The sequence below is a fragment of the Zosterops lateralis genome, assembly GCF_965231275.1.
Source record: "Zosterops lateralis genome assembly, chromosome: 8".
NCBI lineage: Eukaryota > Metazoa > Chordata > Aves > Passeriformes > Zosteropidae > Zosterops > Zosterops lateralis.
Genome location: NC_139768.1, coordinates 33187233 through 33210152, shown reverse-complemented (window position 1 = coordinate 33210152; position 22920 = coordinate 33187233). Strand labels below are relative to the sequence as shown.

General features: G+C 48.9%; 2 protein-coding genes across 2 annotated transcripts in view; one reads left to right on the top strand and one right to left on the bottom strand.

Moving 5' to 3' along the window:
- The first annotated feature begins 4773 nt into the window (after positions 1-4773).
- Positions 4774-13281, top strand: PCBD1 (pterin-4 alpha-carbinolamine dehydratase 1). Its single transcript, XM_083866055.1, has 4 exons — positions 4774-4964; positions 8552-8683; positions 9021-9101; positions 9609-13281. Exons 1-4 carry the CDS (start codon positions 4962-4964, stop codon positions 9705-9707), a joined length of 315 nt encoding a protein of 104 aa, XP_083722181.1. The 5' UTR covers positions 4774-4961; the 3' UTR covers positions 9708-13281.
- SGPL1 (sphingosine-1-phosphate lyase 1) overlaps positions 11413-22920 on the bottom strand; it is a 30562-nt gene continuing 19054 nt past the window's right edge. The window contains exons 7-14 of the mRNA XM_083866054.1: positions 19687-19775; positions 18903-19008; positions 18366-18464; positions 17452-17601; positions 16217-16455; positions 15528-15674; positions 14521-14641; positions 11413-14439 (exon numbers count right to left, since the gene is read on the bottom strand). Coding sequence (XP_083722180.1) covers positions 14299-14439; positions 14521-14641; positions 15528-15674; positions 16217-16455; positions 17452-17601; positions 18366-18464; positions 18903-19008; positions 19687-19775 — 1092 coding nt within the window. The 3' untranslated portion in view covers positions 11413-14298. The remainder of the gene's footprint in view (positions 14440-14520; positions 14642-15527; positions 15675-16216; positions 16456-17451; positions 17602-18365; positions 18465-18902; positions 19009-19686; positions 19776-22920) is intronic.

Sequence of the window (22920 nt, the reverse complement as noted above, 5' to 3'; positions counted from 1 at the left end):
AGATGATTTAATACAAACAAAGCCCTAAGCAATTTTTCTGCTGGAATGTGTAGATCGGTATATTTTTCTAAGTACCGCTTCAGGGTGCCATTGGCTCGTTCTACTACTGCCTGACCTGTAGGGACATGAGGGATTCCCCTAACATGTTTAATGTTCCAAAAACTAACTAATTTTGCAAATCTCTGACTGGCATAGGCAGGCCCATTGTCTGTTTTGATTTCCTTAGGAACACCCATAACTGCAATACAGCTATGCAGGTGTCTCTCAACATGCTTTGCTTGTTCTCCTGCCTGTGCGGTTGCCCAAATGTAATGACTATAGGTATCAATTGTAACATGAATATACTTCAGTTTCCCAAATGCTGCAAAATGAGTTACATCCATCTGCCATAATTGATTAGACTCCAAACCTCTGGGGTTGACTCCTAGGCCAATTCCTTGGCCTCCATTGTGGAAACTACAAGTGGGACATGCTTTTACTATTGCTCGAGCTTCGTTAAGTGAAATTTTAAATTCGCGAGCAAGTCCTTTGGCATTCTGATGAAAAATGCTGTGACTTTCTCGTGCTGCCGTCGTGCGCGGGAGAGGAGCTGGTTGTTGTATTGCTACTAGCTTATCTGCCCTGGCATTGCCTTCTCTTAAACCTTCTTCCAGTTTATGGCTTCGGATGTGTAGTATGGAGTATGGGTGCTGTCGATTCTGTAGTGTTCTCTGTAGCTGCATGAAGAGTTTTCCTAGCCATGGGTTGTTGACTTCCTTGATGCTCGCATCTTCTATTTTTGACGCAACTCCAACAGTATACATTGAATCTGAGATAACATTTACGGGCTGTGCAAAAGTTTGAAAGGCTCAAATGACCGCCACTAATTCCAAGGTTTGCAGGTTGTCTTGTGGAGTGGCCTGAATAATGTGATGATGCCACTGTTCTTTGATTTTCTATGTGACAGCTGCTTTTCGTGATCGTCAGTGAAAACATTAAGCGCATTCGGGATAGGCTTATTCTCCTGAAGGGGTTTAACAATCCACTGCCATTGTCCTAACTATTGCAAATGCTTTGGGGCCAGCGGTGCTGAGGTGATGTGGCTAGGGGCATTAAGCAGGGCTTCCGCAAGTTCTGAAGAGTTAAGAAGATACCAGTCCATTGTCGCCTTGTGTTGCGGTGCACTCACGACGTATGTGTTCGGTACGTCCACATCGAAAATACTTCATCCGAGCTCCTGTGGGAGCTGGACGGCGCTGCACTGCCGGGGCCTGAAGGGGTGCAAGGGCAGCTAACACCTGTTGCTGAGCCTGTGCCTGATTATTCAGACCTTCACTTATCTTTTTCCCTATTTTTTCTAATGCCTGTATCATAAAAACTTGACTGCCAGCCGGGAGTGCTGCAGCCTTGTCTAACAAGTCACGAACTGTCCAATCTCCTGGTGCAGTCGAGATAAGAGACCGGGTGGATGAATTTCCGTTCTGAATAACACATTGTTTCAGGATTGCATCACGCATGTGATCAGCAACGCCTGCTTTGGATAAAGCAGTCATAATCTTATCTACAAATGCACCAAGAGGTTCCTCACGACCTTGTTTAATTCCCATATAGATGGGGAGACCTCCCGGATCCCGAACTTTATCCATGGCTCTTTTTGCAACTGTCATAGCCTCTCTAAGCTTGTCCGGTCCTAACGCAGCCTGCTGTTCTAAAGGAATGTGGTTACCATCGCCCATGAGCTCATCTAATGTAATTCCCTGAAGAGGATCTCCCGCAGGGCGCGGCAAAGCCACAGAAGCGGCTGCTTCCTCTTTCCAGCGCGCCTCAAAAAGTATTTTCTGGTGGGGGGTATATATTAAACGAGCTATGCCTTTAATATCTCCGGGCAACAAGACTGTGGAGTTAAAAAGATAATCTAACATCTGTTTTGCGGGCTCGCTGGTGACCCCAAACTGAGCTACAGTGGCACGGAGCTGTGCTAGCAGTTTCCAATCTAACTGTGTCACGTCCGCTCTCGGGGGCGCCCCTTGACGCTGGTGAAAAATAACAGGGAACGCCAGCGACATTGCCGGAACTTGCTCCTGGGCCGCCGCTGCCAGATCTAAGTCGCCGTCATTAATGCCTTGCTTAGCCAACGCTGCCCATGCCTCCCTTCTCTTTTTTGCCATAGCCTCCGCGATATCCGACAGGGCACCGGGGAACGGCTCCGTGGCATTACTGGGAGGGGGGGGTGGTCCGAGCGGAACCGGAACGGCAGATGGGAGTACCGGCGGCAAGCCGGACAAGGCTGACGGTGGGACCGGCGCGGGAGCGACAGGACCATGAGGAAAGGGGGGGGCTGACGGAGAAGCGGCAGGATTATCAGGAAAAGGGGGAGCTGGCGGGGGAGCGGCAGGAAAAGGGGGAGCTGGCGGGGGGCGCTCTGGGATTTCTACCGACGCGAACATAGGGGGATTAGGTGCGGAAGGATCGTAGTCCCGGTTTCGCGCCTGCGCTAACCGAGCGCTTTCCGCCGCTCGTTTTTCCGCCTGAACCATAAGTAACGCATTCTGCACTACTTTCCAAAATTTACTCATCTTTTTTGCTGGCTTATCATCATCTAACACTAAATCCCACAAACGATCTCCGTATCTGCGCCACTCAGCTAACTCATGAACACTATGAGGGTCTGAAAAGAACCCATACGAGAGCGCATGCGCCAAAAGCGCTGGCAGATCTTTATCCAAATCTACACCCTTAATATCCCGCTTCCTAAGAAAAGTAGTAAAAAGTTCATACGCCGCTTGCCTGTCCATGCTTAACCGGTACCGTTGCAACCTTCAGGCTTCGGCAGCGCGTATCGGCAGAGTGCACCGATGTACCCCTCTGGGCGGAGTGGCCTGACGACTTCTTCCGATGAAGCAAGGCGCAGCGCCGAGATCCGCCGTCTTAGTGACCCGAACCCATCACAGCTCTTTTAAGAGGGAAAGGGGAATTGGCTATTCGGGCGCCAATTGTAAGGGATTTATTGAGCCGTGGTAGACATGCCTCATGCTTTCATGGTCAGCATATCTCGTCTTATTACAATTTGTCTTACACTTTTATACACTTCATAACTAGCTCATACATATGGCAAAAGTATAACTCCTTATTGGCTCTCAGCCAATGACGCACACGTTGCTAAGTACTAATCCCACTGTTAGTGTTATCCTTATCTTTATGGCTTACTCTTCATTCCTCAGGAAGCTTCTGCATTTTGTTAACTAAACTAGATCTGCCTCAATGACATTTTGACCTTTTAAACTTTTACTAGCCGCATAGTATATGTCCTTTGGAATGCAGCCATTCTTTAGTCAGGCTCTCTACAGTAAGGAATCCTTTTTCTCCTGATGTTCCCCACCTCCAGGGACCTGAGGTGGCCAGCAGTTGCTCTGCACTGGCAGCACACGTGTTGCCAAGGAAAAGAGGATAAGATCCCAGACAGGCTGGAGCAAACTCCAATGAAGGGAAAGCCAGGGAACACGAGGGATTTGCTTCCTGCCCATCTCCAGATCAACAGGGAGGCCAAGAGAGGCACTGTCACCCAGCCCAGCTGCCCTCAGTTTACCTGCTCCAACTGTTATTTACAGGGACTCTTCTGCTGGGCTGTGACAAAACTGCCAATCCTGCACTTCCATCTTAGGCCAAGAATATATTCTGCTGGCCTTTCCCAACCCTACGAGCAACCCCACCTCCTGATTTCATTGCTGGAAACCTCAGAGCACACCTCCTCCTGCCATCCACAGCAAAGCTCCCAGCCCCACATCTGCACACGATTATTTTCTTCTGAGGTTCTTCATTGCTCTCCAAGTCATTTCTCCCTGGACAGACACTCAGGATCTCCCAGGACACAGAAGATGCTCATTTTTCCTTTTCATTTTACCCTGGCAAACAAACTTGCAGAGAGAAAAAAAAAAGAAAGAAAAGAAAAAAAGAGAAAGGATTTACTTCCCCCTGACTCGCCTGCTGGAAAAGCAAATCATCTCTGCAGTACCCACAGTCCCTTACCGTGGAAAACAAAATGTGCACAAGAGTATATACAAGGGATGTATGTCATACTGTATTAAATTAAAAAATCTGGAATTAGTTGCTTCAAAGGTGAAGAAAGCCATGAGGGAATAGCAGGGGGCTGAATTTCTGTCTGCCACACACACCAGCACAGTAAAAAACTGTTGTCAGCACTGGAAAACTGCCCATCGTGTGAGTGCATTTAGCAGACAATGAGCTGCAGGACATGGGCACAAATCCATCTGGCCTGGAGAGGGAAAATGCCAGGGAGCAGCACTCAGCATCCATGAGCACACCATTCCCTGGGCAACAGCAGGAAACACCTTAGGAAGGCTTGGAAGTGTTGTGTGGGGCACTTTGCCTTCTTCCATCCCATATCCACTGTGATACAACCCGGGCTAGGATATAACCCAGATATAACCCGGGATAGGATATAACCCGGGCTGGGATACAACCCGGGATGGGAAATAATCCGTCTGGGATATAACCCTGGATGGGATATAACCCGGGCTGGGATATAACCCGGGCTGGGATATAACCCGGCTGGGACATAACCCGGGCTGCAGACGATGCCGCCGGGGACTGTCGGTGCAGGGAGCTCATGGATCGCCCTCGTCACACGTGCCGCATCCAGCGGTGCCGCCTCTCGCTGCCCCCTCCATCCCTGCACCTTCTCCTTGTGCCCCACGTTACGGGAGCGACCCGCGGGACAGGGGGCAAAACGCGTCGCGGTTTCGTCGTGCGGGGCTCCCAAGAGATCCTGTGCGGGAGCCCCCGAGCCCCGCGGGGCCCCGCAGGCAGGTGGCCAGCGCTGGGAAGGCCCGGTGGCCGTGGGTGGACCCGCTGGCCTCGCCACGCCTCCGGCCGCCCCTGGCCAGCCCCGGCTCCGGCGGGATCCGGCAGGGCAGCATCACCCGAGCCGCGCCGGGCACGGAGGGCACGGAGAGCCGCGGGCCATGGTAAGTGGCTCCGGGAAAGCCAGGGAAAGCCGGCTGTCTGTTGTGCCTTTTCCAAGGCAGAAATGTCTCGGCGGCGGCTGGAGGCTCCGGGGGAGGCGGGCGGGAAGGGAGAAGGGAGCGGAGCGCTGGCGTTAATCAGTAACGCGGAGCCGCCGCCGAGCTCCCGAAGGCAGCGCTCCCCGGGCTCATTCCTCCGCCAGGGCAGGGAAAGGCTCCGCCAGCCCGACCCCTCCTCACATTCCGTAGGGCAGGGACGACCCCCAGGTGTGCTCCATCCGCTCAGCCCTGCGACACACCCGGGCCCGCTGGAAATCGGCTTTTCCACAGCAGCAAAAACCCTGGGCCTTGTGGAATTCACCATTCCAGCCCTGCCCGCTCAGCCAGGGCTGCCCACTGCACCTTCTCCTAGGTGGAAATTCTGGGAATTTCCCTTCATTAGGAAAAAAATCTTCCCCGTGAGGATGGTGAGGCCCTGGCACAGGGTGCCCAGAGCAGCTGTGGCTGCCCCTGCATCCTGGCAGTGTCCAAGGCCAGGTTAGATGGGGCTTGGAGCAGCCTGGGACAATGGAAGGTGTCCCTGCCCATGGCAGGGGGTGGGATTGGATGGTCTTTAAGGTCCCTTCCCACTCAAACCATTCCATTATTCTGTAAAAGGGAAGATTTTAGTTAGAGCAAAGAGGGTTCAGATTCTCCCAACCTCCCTTGCTGGTTCCTTTCTTTCAGCTGCACAATGCATCTACTTTGTTTCCTGCTGGGAAAAACAAAACAAAACAAAACAAAACAAACAAACAAACAAACAAACAAACCCAAAAAAAACCCACAACTTTTTGGCAGCTGAGAACCAGCACAAGAAAACAAAGTAATTTCATTTCCCTAACGAGAAGAGTGTGTTTTAAAGGAGTGAGAGCACATGAAAGCATTAAGATGCCATCCTGACCAAACCAGCAGGCTGCCAATGTCCTGGGGTGCAGAAGGATGGATTGGAGCAGGATGGAGGGCAGGGGGGTGCTCCAGGCAGAGGGTTTGCCCTCTGGCACGGCCGGAGGAGTTGGTTCTGTGGGCCAAACCTCAGCCTGCCCATGCCTCCCTCTGGCGCTGGGAGGAGCTGGGCTGGAAAAAGCCCCGGGGGCCATCCTCCCACAGAGTCACAGCGGAGAAAAAGAACAATTACACCAAATCCCTCTGTTGCTCTGCCCATGGAAGGCTGGTTTGGAACCCAGCCCCCTACATCCATACCCCTCTGCTCCAAACAACAACTCCAGCTTTTACCTTCCCTCTCTTTAGCACCGATAAGGAGCAGGTTTCAGCCCCTGCTCCCAAATCCTGCCCTATTCCCATCAGACCCTCCCCCCCGCTCCCCGTGCCAGCGCCCCGTGCAGAGCCATCCTCTGTCCCCACGTTATCCAGTTGCTAAGCTACCTGTGCCCGGCTTATCACACCATCAGCAGGGAAGGGCAACGACTGAGCGTTTATTGAGCTAAGTCATGTTTACTCACTGCCGTCCCTCCCAGCCCGGAGCTCTGCTGACTTTTGAGGGGGTGGGGAGGGGGTGACAGAGAGAGGCTGCCACGGGGTCATCCAAAATACACAGGAGGCATATTTTGATATGCAGAGGCAAGGAAGGCCTTGCCCAAAAATCCTGCAGCTGCAATGGCAGGGGACAGGAAGCATTCCAGCCCCAGCCACCCCACAGCAGGGTTCAGTGACACCTTGCCACTCCATTAGTGCAGTCTAAGGGTCATGGATACACAGACAGGTGGGCACCCACACAGCCACAGAAATGGGGTGCAGGAGGGAAATGAGTCACTGAATAACAGAACCAATATGATTCCAACAGAAGCTGTTTATTGTTTACATTACATGTCAGATATAGATTCTAGATCTACTGTCCACTGGACATCTCTGGGTTGGCTGAGCTGCTTCAGGCACACATCCTTCAGGACATCCAATTGGTCAAGCCTCCATCCTCACGTTGTGCTTTGCCTACCCAGGGTTTACATTTTTTGCAGACATTTTCTCAGGCTCTCTTCTTCTTTTTGATCCTGTTGTTTTCTCAATAACCTTGATGAATTCCTGAGAGCTCTAACAACAAAACTGCAGGTGGTTTGATAATATTGCTCACAACTAGTTTGGCTGGTACATCAGAATGGCCTGTTATACAGACATATTGCTACAATGGGGTATCATCTTTCCAATCTTCCCCAAAAAGTGCAAGAGACACCCACAAAAACATCAGTTTCACAGCTGGTTCTCTGGTTTTGTACAGCCTGGGTGCAGGATTACCACAGGAGAGGATGATTTGCCTCAGTTGCTCAGTTGTTTAAGGTGCCATTTCTGAACATTGATGGCCAAACAAAGCATCTCAAGGGGCTGCTGACCAAATACCCACAAAAAACTGGGCCAGATTTGTCAAGACTCACATCCAACTTGCCACACTTGGCTCTACAGCACATAAAGGAAAAAAAATTGCAAAGAGGTCTTTATCATCACCAACCAGAAAGGTCAAGTCACCCAAACCTGCCAGAGCTCAAGGAGTGTTTGGACGATGCCCTCAGGCACACAGTGAGATTCTTGGGTCTGTCCTGTGCAGGGCCAGGAGTTGGAGTTGGATGATTCTAGTGGGTCCCCTTCCAACTCAGAACAATGCTGTGAAAGAATTTTAAGTGCCAGAACATAACATTTGAGAGCAGTGCCCCTCTGCCCTTGCTCCTGCCTTCCCTGCTGAGCCAGAGCAGAGCTGGCTTGGGCAGCCCCCATCCCCAAGAGCTTCATTTTAGTTTTATTTCTGCCTATAAAAACTCCTCAAAGCCAAAGACTGCTGCTGCTCCACTACCACCCCTTAAAAACTAAGTACCAGCAGCTTTGCCTTGGGCACACAAGTACAACCACAATCCCTCCCTCTGCCCTTTGTTCCTCACAGGCAGAAATGGCCTCTTAAAATCCATTGTAATATAAAGGAGATAGAAAAAAGGAGCTGAACTGCAGCTTAGTGTGACTCATCTCTGATCCACACCACTTCTTTCTCCTCAAAAGCAGGCAATTCCTCAGTAAATGAATAATTAAATAAATAAATAAAAAATAAGCCCTCCTGCTTCGGGAACCTTAGGGCAACTCTCAGATCTAGAAATTATCACAAGAGCTTCAGCTTTTTAGGTTTTTGGTTTTGTTGTGGTTTTTTGGTGTTTGTTTTTTTTTTTGGTTTTTTTTTTTTTTTTTTGGGGGGGGGGGGGTTTTGGTTTTTTTTTTTTTTTCTTTCCTTTTTTTTTTTTTTTTTCCCAGAAGTTTGTATGTAAAAGAAAATGTATTTTGGAGTTTAACTTCACACAGGTATTGTTTCTTAGAACCTCAGGTGCTGTGGGAGGTGTTGGAGGTGAGAGGACAGAAGGGACCGGCTGGACTTCTTGGTACATGCAGGATGTCTTCCAGGCAGGGAGCAGAGGACATTGATATTCCAACCCTCCCACCCACTCCACAGCTGCCTCAATGTTCCCATAACTCCAGGACCCATGGGATGCCTCATTGCTCTGAACATCTGCTTCATCCCACTTCTGCCACACTGACCTGCTCCCCTTCCCTTCCCTTTCCAGGCAGGAAAAGCCCACAGGCTGAGCACGGAGGAGAGGGAGCAGCTGCTGCCAAACCTGCGAGCCGTGGGGTGGAACGAGGTGGAAGGCAGAGACGCCATCTTCAAAGAGTTCCACTTCAAGGACTTCAACCGGGTACGAGCGCCAGGGGCACCGAGTCTGACACACTGGGACACCTGGTTTGCAGAGCAGGGAGTCCCCTCTGCAAAGCTCAGCCAAAGAAAGCCCTCTGTGGCCCTCCTGAAATGGAATGGCTGAACAAAGTAACCTACTCAAGACACCAAAGTGCTCGACCCAGCATAGAGTTTGTCTGGGAAAACACTCCTCAGGAAGAGGAAAACCCATTGAAAACTCACATAATATCCCAGGCTTTGCATTTGGTTGGGTTATGTAGACACAGGCTGTGTAAAATTACTTGTAATGGGGTGAAAAACAGTATATTGCAGAATTAACTTTCCTTCTTACTCTGCAGGCCTTTGGCTTCATGACCAGAGTGGCTCTACAGGCAGAAAAATTGGATCACCATCCTGAATGGTTCAATGTGTACAATAAGGTAAGAAACACAGATGGTGGGGACACAGCAGAGCACTTCAGGGAGCGGCTCCCTTTTCTGAGGGATATAACAGGAGCAGTGAGTCCTGTTCCCATCAGCAGGACCTTTTCCCTCAGATGCTATTTCTGTGTCACAGCCAGCCTACAGCTAGCACAGATCCCTCTTTCTTTTTCCCTGTCCAGCTGAGCAGTAGCTGCCGAAGGCTGGCACCAGGGTGTTCCTTTTTAAAATCTGTATCAAGTAGCAGCCACAAGAAAAGCTTCTGGGGAAAGAGTGAGCTGACAATGGACACAGGTGGCTGCTGTGACCAAGGCAGGGGTGGCAGTGACAGCTTGTGGCCAGGATGAGCTGTAGGAAAGACAAGAACCAGGCCAAGTGCCAGAGCGCCTCTGCCACCCCAGGGAATTTTGCTAACAAGTTTGGAGCTACTGCCTCATCAGATGCAGCACTGGGGAAAGCAGCCCTGCTGTTTCTGTCACTGACACTCAGCCTGTCTGTCGGCCTTAGGTTCACATCACCCTGAGCACCCACGACTGCGGGGGTTTATCGGAGCGAGACATCAACCTGGCCAGCTTCATCGAGCAGGTGGCAGCTTCCCTCTCCTGACCAGGGATACAGGCAGCCAAAACCCCCCTGTGCCACTGTGTCCTGCCTAGATGGCTGCAGCCAGAGCCTTCTCCCACTTCCAAGCTAGATCCTGGATCCAGACAGCCCGGCACCTCCCCAGTGCAGTTCAGATGGATGGAGGCACTTCTCAGGGTGCATGTATCCATCTCCAAGCTTGAAAATTCCATCCTTAAACCCTTCCTTAGCCGTGTGATCCCACACCCCCAGCTGCTGAGCCTCTTACCAGGAGTCAGTCATATCACAGAGTCACAGGATGGTTTGGGTTGGAAGGGACCTTAAAGATCACCTCGTTCCACCCCCTGCCATGGGCAGGGACACCTTCCACTATCCCAGGCTGCTCCAGCCTGGCCTTGGACACTGCCAGAGATGGGACAGCCACACCTTCTTTGTGCATCCTGTGCCAGGGCCTCACCACTGTCACAGGGAAGCATTTCTTGCCAATATCCCATCTAAACCTATTCTGTGTGAATCCATTCTCCCTTGTCCTGTTACTACATGCTCTTGTAAAAAATCCTTCTCCATGTTTCTTGTCCATTCCTTCAGGTACTGGAAGGCTGCAATTAGGTCACCCCAGAGCTTCCCTTCTCTGGGCTGAACAATCCCAATTCTCTCAGCCTTTCCTCAAAGCAGAGGTGATCCCTCCCCTCTGATCATCTTGGTACCTCCCCTGGACTCGCTCCAACAGGTCGATGTCCTCCCAGAGTCAAGTTACACCATTGCACCTGTAAATCTGTCCAGAGCCTGCCCCCAGTGCAGCCCCTGTTGTTGCTCCTTACCTCCTGGAATGTGCTTTCTGTCCAAAATATGTTTTTTGAACCCTTTGGCTTCTCTGTAACCAAGCAGCAAGGTGCTGTGCAGTTTGTCATTGCTGTCACCCCTCTCTAGCAGTATTACAGCAGGCATGTGGTCTCACCCCAACTGGAGCCAGCCTTCATTGGATACCAACTGAAAATGTTTACAATAAACATCTCATTTAACCCGATGGCTCTTTGGAAAGAGGTCTCACTGACCAAATGACACCAATAGGTTCTCCCAAGGGCAGGTACTGCCCTGACTGCTCTCAAGAAAGTGCTTCTGCCACAGGAAAACACACAGAAATGGCAGCTGCCTTCACCTCAGAGTGACTGGGGTCTGAAAGACAATGATTAAAGCCAGGGCAGGTACAAACTGCTTGTGTAAAATCACAGCTGTGCCACAGCCAAGGCACAAACACAGGCAAAGTACAACCAAAAGGCACAAAAGCAGCACCAGGGCAGGGGCTGCTTAGGGTGAAATACTTCCCAAAAAGAGGTTGTGGGTGGATTGGGTGGTATAAGATCTTCACTGATAAAATGAACAGAACGATCTCATGTGAAACCAACAGCATTTGCTTTCAGCACAACAGTCTGGGGGAAAACACTACAAACACCCAGTACAGATCTTTTTTTTCTTTTTTTTAACCCTTTAAAGTTCTACAAAGTATTAATAGAAAATCCACAGCTCTTAACTTCCAGCATCCTTGAACATCACACACAAGATGCAGGCACCTTCATTTTGACAGAAGGACAGAGCAGCCCTCAGGCAGAGTTAGTAAGATTCATAAACCATCCTCCCTGCCACAGACCAGCTGTGCATGAGCAAATCCCAGGAACCCATTCATTCAAACAAGCACTGAAGCAGAAAAATAAGAGCTCGGTGAGCCTAGATAGCTAAACGCACCATTTTAATACAAACCAGGCCCATTTTCACCAGCTTTTCAGCTATTTCAGCCTCCAGTTTGACAGTGGCAAATCAGAGCAAAGCAGAAAACTGCCATCAGATCAGCTCATCCCATTTGTCCATTAAAAAGTCTTTGTGGATTTACTGGGCAAGGTATTATTGCGTTGTGCACAACCTTTCCGCTCCCCTCTCCCCCAAGTCATCAGAAAAGTGCAGATGAAATCCATGGCATGAAGACACATATCTCTTCTTGGTCCATCCCACTGGATATTCTTCATTCTAGTACCTAAGAACAGGTGAATCCCTTGGGAGTGCTTTGTACAAACAACAAATTGAATGTCCCGCTTGGAAACCTGAAAATCCCACAGGAATTAACTGTGGCAAGGATCCCTTCAGGTCTAAAAGTACCGTCCAGTTTCAGATCATAATCCAGTTCATCATCAAATTCTTCTTTTTGTGCTTGAAACAATCACACAGCCTGTAAATCCAATTTTTCCAAGACCATTTGGCATGATAAAGTAGATGCAGATTACATGTTGGTGACAAGGATGGATAAAAACTACACACCAGGGAATTACAGTGGCCTATTCCTGACCACAGGATTACATTTACAGTATAGGACAAATACACATGGAACAATTAAACTCACAAATATTATTAATAAGCAAAGCCCAGAATAGAATACACTGACTTACAAATAACATCTTCAAATACATCCAAAAATGTGAAATGGAGCACTGATCTGTTAGATCCACCTACTTCCTGGGAGGAAAATGCAACCAGGGAAGGAAGAGAAGGGAGTTTCTCTCCTTCAGCCCACCCCAATCCACCCCCTTCTTTCTTTTAAAGCAGAAACAAAAAGAGTACCTCCCTTTTTTTTTTTTTTTTTTTTTTTTTGTTCTGTTAAATCTCGGTTCCAAAGAGAACCATCACAGTAGCCAGACACTGAAGACTGTCTCCAAAGTACTGCAAACTCAGAGATACAGCAATGGTCACACTGGCAAGACCTTGAGAGAACAAATAGGTCCAATACAAACTGCCAGGGCTGGTATCACCATCAGAGACTCTCAGGCAATTCAATGATTTCAAAAGGGCTCAGAGACTTGCATGAAGTCATCAAGCTCAGGGCAGATGGCCAAAATGCTTCTGTCTCCTACCACAGGGAATAAAGCTTTTGGAAAGGCAGGATCCTTCCCACAATGGCTGGACCCAAGGCTCACTGGTTTGTGCAGGAGCTGGTCAGTGACCTCATTCCTTAAAATTCCTGTGCTTCAGCCAGGGTCAGCTTCAGGCTAACAGGCTACAGCAGAAAGATGCCTTCAGATGCCCTGCACAGGACTCTGCAGAGACAGTATGAAGTCTTCGCCCTCATGTGGAAATCTGCCTGGGAAACTCTCTGCTCCATGCAAAAAGCTGAAAGGAAACATGGGAAAGCCCTGCAGGAGTAACTCCAATGCTACTTGAGAGATTCTGGCTTCTCCTTGAGGCTACAACTGCCTCCCAAGGCTGCGCTGGGAAAACTCTCACCCTAAAAACAGTGGGGGAAATTAGGAAGGCTGAGCCACGTGCCCAAGGCTGGAACAGCTCTGGCTTGCTGCATCCTTTCCTCTGCTTCTCCCAGCATCTTTCTAACACTGTGAAGGGACTTGGCTCATTACAAATACTATCCTACCTAACAGGCAAGGGTGCTTCCTCTGAGGCCAGCCTGCCTTTGAGGTTTGTTTTCAGAATTAGTACCATAAAGAAACGACCACAACCAAGGTCACGGTCGAACAGCTGAACCCTCCAACTCTCCCTGGCGTGCCACAAAAAAAAAAGCCAGAGAAGCATCGAGGCACAATGGTGAATGCCCTTTTGAGAATGTGCCTTAAAAGAATCAGTGCAAAGAGCTGAGATTGCTGCTATTACAAAAGTCACCTTTTTGATACTTAAAAGACTGTGGTTTAAAAAACCATCTGCACATGACACCCCTGGCTGTGACACGGGCCAGGGCCTGGATGGCTCTGCTACAGCATCATAAGGGGACAGTGTAAAATCTTCAAGTTCTGAACAGTGAAATGAGCTTTGCACCTCCCTCCAGATCTGTGCAAGGGAAAACAGCACTCCTGGGTGGTCAATGCATGTCTTCTACAAGAGGCAGGGGTGCAAAACAGCCACGATGTACCTGGGGTTTTCAGTACCATCCAGTTCCTCTCCGTACACTACCCGCTTGGTTTCTGTTTCTGCTGTTGTTCAAGAGATTCCAGAAAAGGATTTCATGTTGTGTTTTTCTCTCCCTCAGCAGATATCGATTGCAGTCACACTGAGATCTCCAGAGGGGATTTCAAAGGGAGGCCATGACTACCTTCCCTCTGCCAATTTATCAGCTCTGCATTACACAGATACAAGGCTTCCAGCACAGTCTGTTAAATGCAGCAGCCTGCAGGAATACTCAAGAGAAAACAAAATTTCCAGTTTACTGTCTACCGCTAACTTCCGGGAAGACTGGAGCCATGGAACACAATGTGAGAACTCAAATTTAACACTTGGCTGGATGCTGGCTGAATACCAGCTCTGAGGAGGAGAAACAACACGGAATGAAGTGACATGCAGAATACCTGAGGAATTCGGAGCTGTGGAATGGACATTCAATTCACCATCAATTGCCATGATGAAAACAGGCAGAGGGGAGGGAGGAAAAGCCCTAAAAAGGGAATTGGACATGAAAACAGTGCAGATTTCAGAACAGATTAAGACGGGGAAGGAATTTTTCTGGATCAAGCCACCCTCAGACCTGCAATTGTAGGAACAAAGGTACTGCAATCTCTTTCCCTAGGAAACCTTTGGAACCACCCCAGTGCTCGCTGGCAAGGCACTGATGGTTGCACTGCAGTCAGTGGTGGCCGGGAGAGCCGTTCATGTGCTTGTCACTGCTGAGAACATCCGTGCTGTAGAGGCCGTCCAGGTACGCCTGGGAAATCTCCGCCACCAGGCTCCTGTCTGGGACAGACTGTGCCATCCCATAGATGGCTCCCTAGGCAGAGAAGAGCAGGCTGTTACACAGGAGAAACGCCCCCAGCCCAGATAGCCCTTCACTGCCTGCTGCCCTCCTCACCATGCCGGTGGTCTTGGCGTTGAGGTCCTTCATGATATCCTGGATGCTGTCCCTGACGTCCTTCAGGAACTGCTCGGCAACGCCGGGCTTCGTGTGCAGCTGCGTGATGCAGAGATGGATGCTGGGCAGGCAGGGCAGAGGGCAGAGATTAACCACCTCCAGTACACACAGCTCCACGTCTTCTGAGCACCCTACAGCAGCTGAGCCCTTCTGTGGCCAGGGATAACTGTGTATCTCCTTAAAACAGCATTCCCACCAAGGGTAATCCCTGCAAAATGCCTGCTAGAATCAGCTCCTTCTTCCTTCCTTTCTGACTTCACAATTAGGTTAAAGTTTCTCACCTCATTCCAGGTACCTCTGGTGAGAAAAATGCAGCTGCCTGCAGGCACAGTGACCCCTGCCACCATTTCCCTCTCCTTCCTCTGCAGCTTCTAAGCCATCACCACAAGGAAGCACCCACCTCTGAACTGTCACCTCAGGCTCTCTGGGTTTTGCTTCACATGGCCAGTCAAAATTTTTTTCAGTGCAGCTGCATGTGGGAGCACTGGCTCCTTTTGCCCACAAAAGCCCAAATTCCCACTTAAGGAAAGTCTCTGACAAAGATTAATTTTACATCGAAAATGATCAGCTCTTCACTGTTGTTTTAAATTCCTTCAGTGGGCAGGTGGAAGACAGTAAAAACAAATCAATCAATCTACAAACTCTCAGTTAACTAAACACGAGAAAGAGCCTTGGTTATTTATATTTTTCTGCTTGTATCAGATAGAGGTAAATAGAAATATGATATGTCCTCTGCCAGGCTCATTACAATTACTATTACTTTATCTTCGCTGCTGTATGATGGCAATTACAAAAGTGATTCCTGCTCTGCAGAGGAAAATTCTACATACAATTCATCAGCTATGGACAACAGTACTCAGCAAATCACGAGAGCTACATGGCCTGAAGTTGACCATCTTGCATACCCTGGCTAAATACATCACTCCCTGGCCTCCACACACACTCACCTTGGTGGGAACTGTAGGACATTCAAGTTCCATCCTTTTGCAGCTAAAAAATTAGATAATCGATAGATGTCAAAAGCATCCGAGCCAATGGAGAGGACAGACACCTCTGGCTTCCCAAAAATGAAGATGCTGTCAATTTTCCTCAACCTTGAGAAGAAGGAGGAGAAAAGAAATTATTGATCAGGGTTACAGGGGTCAGACATTCTGTCCACCCACCTGGAGCCTTAAAGGAAAAGCTGCAGAAGGGAACAGATGGCAGCACATTCCCACCCAAAAATCATGCCCCCAGCCCGGGCCATTGGTACTGACCAGAGAACCTGGGTCATTACATACCCTAAAGTCAAATAAACTCAGGAAGAAATGGAAAAGAGAGAAGACAGAAAAGCAAGGGAACACAGAAAAGTAGAGAAAATCAGTTTATCTTACGTAACTAACCCAAGCACCCCAACAAGGAAGAGTATAACCCTTCTTTTGTCCTCCCTCCAGATTCCCCATCAGGCATGGCTGAGGCAGAAGGAATTCTCAAAACCCAGCTGAATAAAGGTGCCTGCATCCCTCCCATCTGTGTTCCTCAGCCATCGTGACACAAACAAATGTTCTGTGCCCAGCAGGTCCCAGGGAAAAACAAAACAAAAGCAGTTTGGGAGGAGGGCTGAAGAGCAGGACCCACACCCTGGGCACCCACGTACTCGGATTCAAGGAAACGAGCTGTTTTGATGATCCTCTTTGTAGCCTCAACATAGCCCGACTCTCCGATGTGCAGCAGAGTGGCCCAACATGCAGCTATGATCCCACCAGGCCTGGAGCCTGCCACAGAGGGGGAGGCATAAATTCCCCCTTGCCAGTCAGGGGCTACGAAGAACTGGTATTTCCTGTAGTCCTTGTCACTGTAGAGCACCACCGAGGAGCCCTTAGGAGCGTAACCGTACTGCAAGGGGCACAGAAAGGGTTAGAAAGCAGCAAGGGGGCACAGGAATGCATCCAAGTCCTCACCAAGATCCCATTTGCAGATCTGCTGGAGAGCAAAAGGCTCTGCAGAGGGCTTGGCAAAGGCTGGATCCATGGGCAGAGGTTCAGCAAGGCAAAGTGCCAGGTCCTGGCCTTGGGTCACAGCAACCCCCTGCAGCTCCAGGCTGGAGTAGAGGGGCTGGAAAGGACCTTGGGGTGCTGGTGACAGTGGCCATGAGCTACCATGTGCCCATGTGACAACAACACCTGGCCTGGATCAGGTCTAGTGTGACCAGCAGACCAGGGCAGTGATTGTCCCTCTTTGCTGGGGACCCTTGAGTGCTGTGCCCAGTTCTGGGCCCTCACAGCCAGAGAGCCCTGGAGAGGCTGGAGCATGTTCAGGGAAGGGGAAAGGGGCTGCAGCCCCAGGAGCAGCTGAGGGAGCTGGGAAAGGGGCTCAGCCTGGAGAAAAGGAGGCTCAAGGAAGGCCTTCTCACTCTCTACAACTCCCTGACATGAGCGTGGAGATAGGTGGAGTCAGGTTCTGCTCAGAGGAAACAAGTGATAGGACAAGAAGAAACAGCTTCAAGATGTGCCAGGAGAGGTTATGGTTGGAAATCAGAAGTCTCTTTGTGGAGGGGGAAAAAGGGGCTGTCAGGATTGAAGGGGCTGCCCAGGAAGGTGGTGGAATCTCCATGCCTGGAGGTGTTCATGGACTGAGTGGATGTGGCACTCACTGCTCTGGTCTGGTTGATAAAGTGGGGACTGGTCACAGGTTGGACTCAATCTTGGAGGTCTTTTCCAACCTGAGGGCTTCTGTACTTTGGCACATTGCACAGAACACGTGAACAGAGCAGCCCCTACCCCTGCAGTGCTCCTCCACACAGTAGGGAAGAAATTCCTGAAGGCCAGGATGATAACAGGAATCACACCCAAAAAACAAAAGCCCAGGAAGATCCTTCTCCCCTGTCCTTACCTTGTGGGTGTCAGCAGAAATGCTGGTCACACCTTCCACACGGAAGTCAAAGGGACGCTTTAGGGGGAACCCTGCCTTGTCCATGAAAGCAATAAGGAATCCACCCAGGCAGGCATCCACGTGGAAGGGGATTTTGTACTTCACTGCAAGCTGTGTGTGAACAAGAGATCGGGACAAAATGATGCGACTGGGGCACCCAAACTCCAGTTACCAAACCCTATTTGGCATTTCACAGTTAAATGTTCACTGAACCCTTTGAGAGCATCACACCACTCTCAAGCCATGGAGGACAGGTGATGTGGAAGGGCTGGCTGTTTGGGGGATGCCTTTTCCTGCCTTCCACACACAGGAAAAACAATGTAGCATTTTGGTAGTTTGCTGTGTTTGCCAAAGGATTGTGAGAACATTGTCTGAAAGGAGTATCCACAATAAAGTGAAAGGGTGTGAGCCAAATGAACAGAAGGTCAGAGGCCCTGGCTGGTCACATACAAAATAAAAAACTGGAGCACAGAGAGGAAAGAAATCAAGAGGTGTGCTCAGAAAATAAGATCCCAGCCCTGTGACTCCTACCCCTCCACACATTCCTCAAGACTTCCACATCAATTCTGCTACAAGCAGCAGGCCCTAAATCAAAGCCTTTTCACCAGGTGAGCCATTTAGGTGTTCTTTCCTTTCAGACAGCAAAGAACAAGCACTTCTGGTTGGTCTCACAGTCACACATTCCCCCTCACTCCCAAACTGCATCCTACATACCCTGCTGTTGGTCAGCAGCTCATGTGAGGACAGTAATACCCTTCCAGCCAGTGGGATCCCCGCGCCAAATTCACTGCTCAGCATCCTGGAACCCCTCTACTCCTCTTATGCTGGTTTTACTGCTGCAACACACCAGTTCCTACAGGTAAGGGTTATCCTACCTCTGCCACCTCTTCAATGGGGTCCATAATTCCATGTGGGAACTGGGGGGCAGAACAGACCAGCATGGCTGTGTTCCTCGAGATAGCTCTCCTCATTGCCTGAAGATTTAAAGAGAGAAGATGCTCACATTCCATTTACCAAGCGCCACCCTGCCAAAAAAGATAAAGGGTGACAACATGCAGAGTCTGGTCTTAAAAACCAATGCATAAAAGTGTACAGAGAGGAAAGCAATGAGCTACAACCACTCATCCACTTGGAAATACCATATTATTTTGTTCACCCTTCTCTGAAATCTGGGGCTATTTATGAAATGCATAAATTACCTGAGTCTAAATGAATCCCATGGGACAAAGGGATAGTATCCAATTATTTCAAATATAACTTCATCTGCAATGGCACTTAGTCAAGCTGTTTTTCACTGTTTCCAGAAAGCATTCTTCCATCTTTAGCTACTGACTCACTACCTGAACAGGCAGATTTCTTGCCTAGTTGCTCTGCAATGTGAAGTTCCTCACAGAGAGAGACTAAAGTGATACCTGAACATCCACTTCCATAGCCTTGGTCAGTGGTATTTGGATCAGCTTCATCCCAAAGTAATGTGCAGCCTTGTCAAAGGCGGCGTGGGCGCTCACTGGGACCAGCCTGGAAAAGAAACAGATCAAATGAATGAAACATGTCCTGTCTCCCATCTCGAGTGGCAGTGGCTGAACAGCCTTAATTAACCCTGTTTTCTGAGGATTCATATCATTATCAGAGTCTTAAATGTTAGGGAAGAAAAGAACCACCAGTGTTTCATTTCTTTTTACGTTTTCCCCTCAAAGCAATTAACCAGAGAAGTATTTTCCATACACCATTTAGAAAAGAGGCAGCACATTACAGACAGCAAATTCTCTATTAGCACTGCAATGATTAGCACAATTCCTCATTGAAGCTCTAACCAGCCCAACTCCAGCCCCAGAGTTTTCAGGCTAAGTCCTCTTTGATCTGAATAAATCAAAACCCTTGGATACTTCAAAGGGCCTGACAATCCCTGCTTGAGAGCAGAGCTGATCTGAGCAGGCTGTCTAGAGCAGCAGACAGGTATTGCCAAAATACAGCTGCTCAGCACAGCCCCCAGCAACATCTGTGCCCCCCAGGCTGCTTTAAAACTTCCTGTGCTTTTGAACTTTTTTTTCCACACAGGTTTCTCTCCTCCAGACAGAGATGGACAAGGAATGAGTTATGAAATGAAGGATTACTGAGGTCCAGCACCATCTCAGCTCAAGGAGACAGCAAATCCCACAAGCCCCCAAAGGAAGAAGCTGTGGTGGCAACACTCACATTTCTGGCTGTTTGATGCCTCTCTCATAAGCCAGGTCTCTGTATGCCTTGCAGGCCATCAGGATGCTCTCAGTCCCCCCAGATGTCATCTGCCACCAAAAATGAGGCAAACAAGAAAAAAAAACCAATGTGTGTTACACAGGGTAAAAGAAAAAGCAGAAAGGGGATATAGGCACAGCATCGCTTGCCTCTGCTTCAGAGGTACACGGACAACTAAGGGTTTAAAGGGCAGCAGAAGCCACTGAACAGCACGAGGCAGCTTTCTGACACTCAGCTTGAAAATGCACATTTAAATGTTGAATCCTCTATTTAAATGGGATGAGAGAAAGAGAAAACAAACAAAAAGTATAGCATTCCAGAGCCCAGCAGGCGGTGACCACATTGCACAGTCACCTCACCTCACAAAACTACTTGTACTTAAGTTCTTGATTACCTGGGGATTGTTTACCTGCATCACAGATTAATTATGCCACGTATACGGAAATAACAAAGTTGATTGTGTTAAGTCAGCTGAAATCCAGCAGGGTTTATTAGGTCTGGAGCAGTGCCACAGAGGCACAGAGTTATCTCAGGCTTGGCACCACCCCCAAGCTACAAAACCTTCCCAGAACCTGGAATGCTGCAGGACTTGGAGCTCTCTCTCACCTCCTTTCTGCACAGGCCAGCCTAGATCAATACCAGAGCTTCTAAGCCCTTAGGGACACAAGAAATTTTACACCAGGAGGAATTTGTGCATTCCTCTCCCCAGCCAGCCCCTCAGTATCCACAGCACCCACTAACCCTGCTGTCCCAGCCCTCCTCACCCTGACCACAGGGTTTGCATCAGGAGGTGAAAGAGAGGAAGGCACACACAATTTTACTATTGCATACTTGAACTCAAGAGCTAGTGCAAATACATAAATTAAACTCTTTTTACAGGAAGGAATTCCTCAAGTGGGAGGACTGTCTCTTGTGGGTCAGCTTTTATGAGTTCTGGCACACAGGGGACACTGGGCACAACCCTCCCCAGTAAAATTTTAACCTGGGAAAATGTGAAGTTGGTTTTTTAAGCAGCCTGCAGGAGGACTGACTTACTGGGTGAGCCATAACCTGAGGATATGGGGTAGCTGGGACAGTTATACTGTTACTAGAAGTTGAGGTAAATGAGGAATCAAAATCTACTTACACTGCTTATGTGGAACTAATTTTGCTCCTCAGACCTGCTGAACCAACTGCAACTTCCCCTTTTAACCTCTTCCCCCTCAAAAATAAACATAAAAGGAATCCCATCACATTTGTATGCCTTATGGTATCTGGAAATTTGGGGTTTCCTTTGGTTTTTCCCTGCTGACACAGCTGCAAACCCCAAAAATGCCAAGAAGTGTGACTGTGTGGCAGTGACTAAACATGAAGTACAGAGATAAGGAACAAAGTTCACAGCCTGCCAAGATTTGTTCCTAACACAATCCAAGCCAGGGGCAGCTGCTGCCACAGGCAGCATGGAAGGGACTGTCATACCACAGACAATTCCTGCTTTTGGGGGAAGTTTAAAAGCAACAGCTGTGAGAGATAAAACCTAACAGAACCCAACACTGAATAAAGATGTCACTGCATTAATTGTGAAGCAAATGGATGGCAGCAGGAACACGTTTTAAGGGTTTTATGGGCTGTGCCACTCACTTCTCAACGCCTTTTATGAAAAGATCTGTCAGGTTGTGATTACCTCTGGAAAAAAAAAAACAAAAAAAAACAAAAAAAAAACAACCAGCTGGTGATAGACTGCCTTCCCACTGGGTGGGAGAAGAGGAATGGGATTATTGCTTACTTACACCTATCCTTGCAACACTGCTTAGGGTAATGATTGTGAAAACTTTGCTAGGAACGACATGAGGATCTTGGGATTTGTGTTACTGAACCAGGCCTGCTCCTTGTCGGGCAGCATTCCCTACGCTCACCTAGATAATCTGCTCTTGAAAAAGCAGCCTCTGTACAGTCTTATTTCCATTTCAATCCTAACATTAAAACACCAACATCTTGCCTTCATACGTAACAAGCCTTTCCTCAAAGTCTGGCTTTATTCCCTGCATGGAAATGCTGAGCCACACACAGTTTTTGGTAGGTCAGAGCCAACACTTGGCAGCAGTCAGTCACATGCAGGGTAAGGGAGAGCACCCAGGATGGATCCTTCTCCCTGGCACCCAGACTGACACACAGACAAACACACAGAAAGCTTGTTCAGACAGCTGAAAATCCACCCAAAAAGCTGAATTTCAGCCAGCTCAGCTTCCTGAATTGGCCCACAGTCAGCATCGTGAGTCTCCACCATGGAGAAGTGCCCGAGTCTGGAGCAGCACCTTTATCCCAGCGCAGCTCCAACGGCAAAATCCTCTTGGTCCACATGGATTATACCTGTGGATGGAGCCTGCTCCTTTACAGGAGGCTCTGTCAGCTTAGCCACTGACAGCAAACTCGTTCTGCTGTAGTCAGAGCCTGAATCACTGTCACAGGATCCAACTTCCCCAGCGCCTGCGGCGCCGGCACCCGGCCAACATGGTGATTCAGCACCCGCCAAGGGCTCACACATTCTTTTCTCCCCTCAGTGAAAGGCCACAGGCTCAGCCATGCCAAGGGAAAAGGGGCTGGAAACAGGCATTGTTTCAAGCAGCTCTGCAACCCTCCACTATCTTCAAAGGCCAGGCAAAGTGTGGGGGAAAAAGGAAAGTAAACAGACATTTTGTGCTCTTGATTTATTTGTTGTCTTGCAAATGGGAGGGGACAGAGTACAGGGAATAAATATCCCTCCTGATTTCCAAACTCACTTCCATTGCTCCCTCCCTCCAAATCCCAGTGCTCTGGAACCTCAACATTACAACAGCAATAAGAGATATGGTCCCTATTCCAGGATTCCTTTGGCCATGTCACTGTCAAACTGTCAGACATTAAAGAACCACTTTGGTTCGTGGACTCTGAAGTTTTGCTTCCATTTTCACCTGGAGAAACATGTCCATTTACACCCTGGAGACAAAGCTGAGCAAAAGTTTCACTGAGCTGAACCATCCCATGAATAAAAAAAAAAGAAACTACAATTTATTTCTAGGGTAACAGGGTAAAAAACCACACCACAATCCACTGCACAGTCATAACGTTGTGGCAGCTTCCCATAAAACCCCTGGAAACCTGCAGGTTGTAAATTCCAGAACTCGTGTCTCACAAGGTAACCTGCTCATCACTACAGATAAAATCTGACAGGTCTGC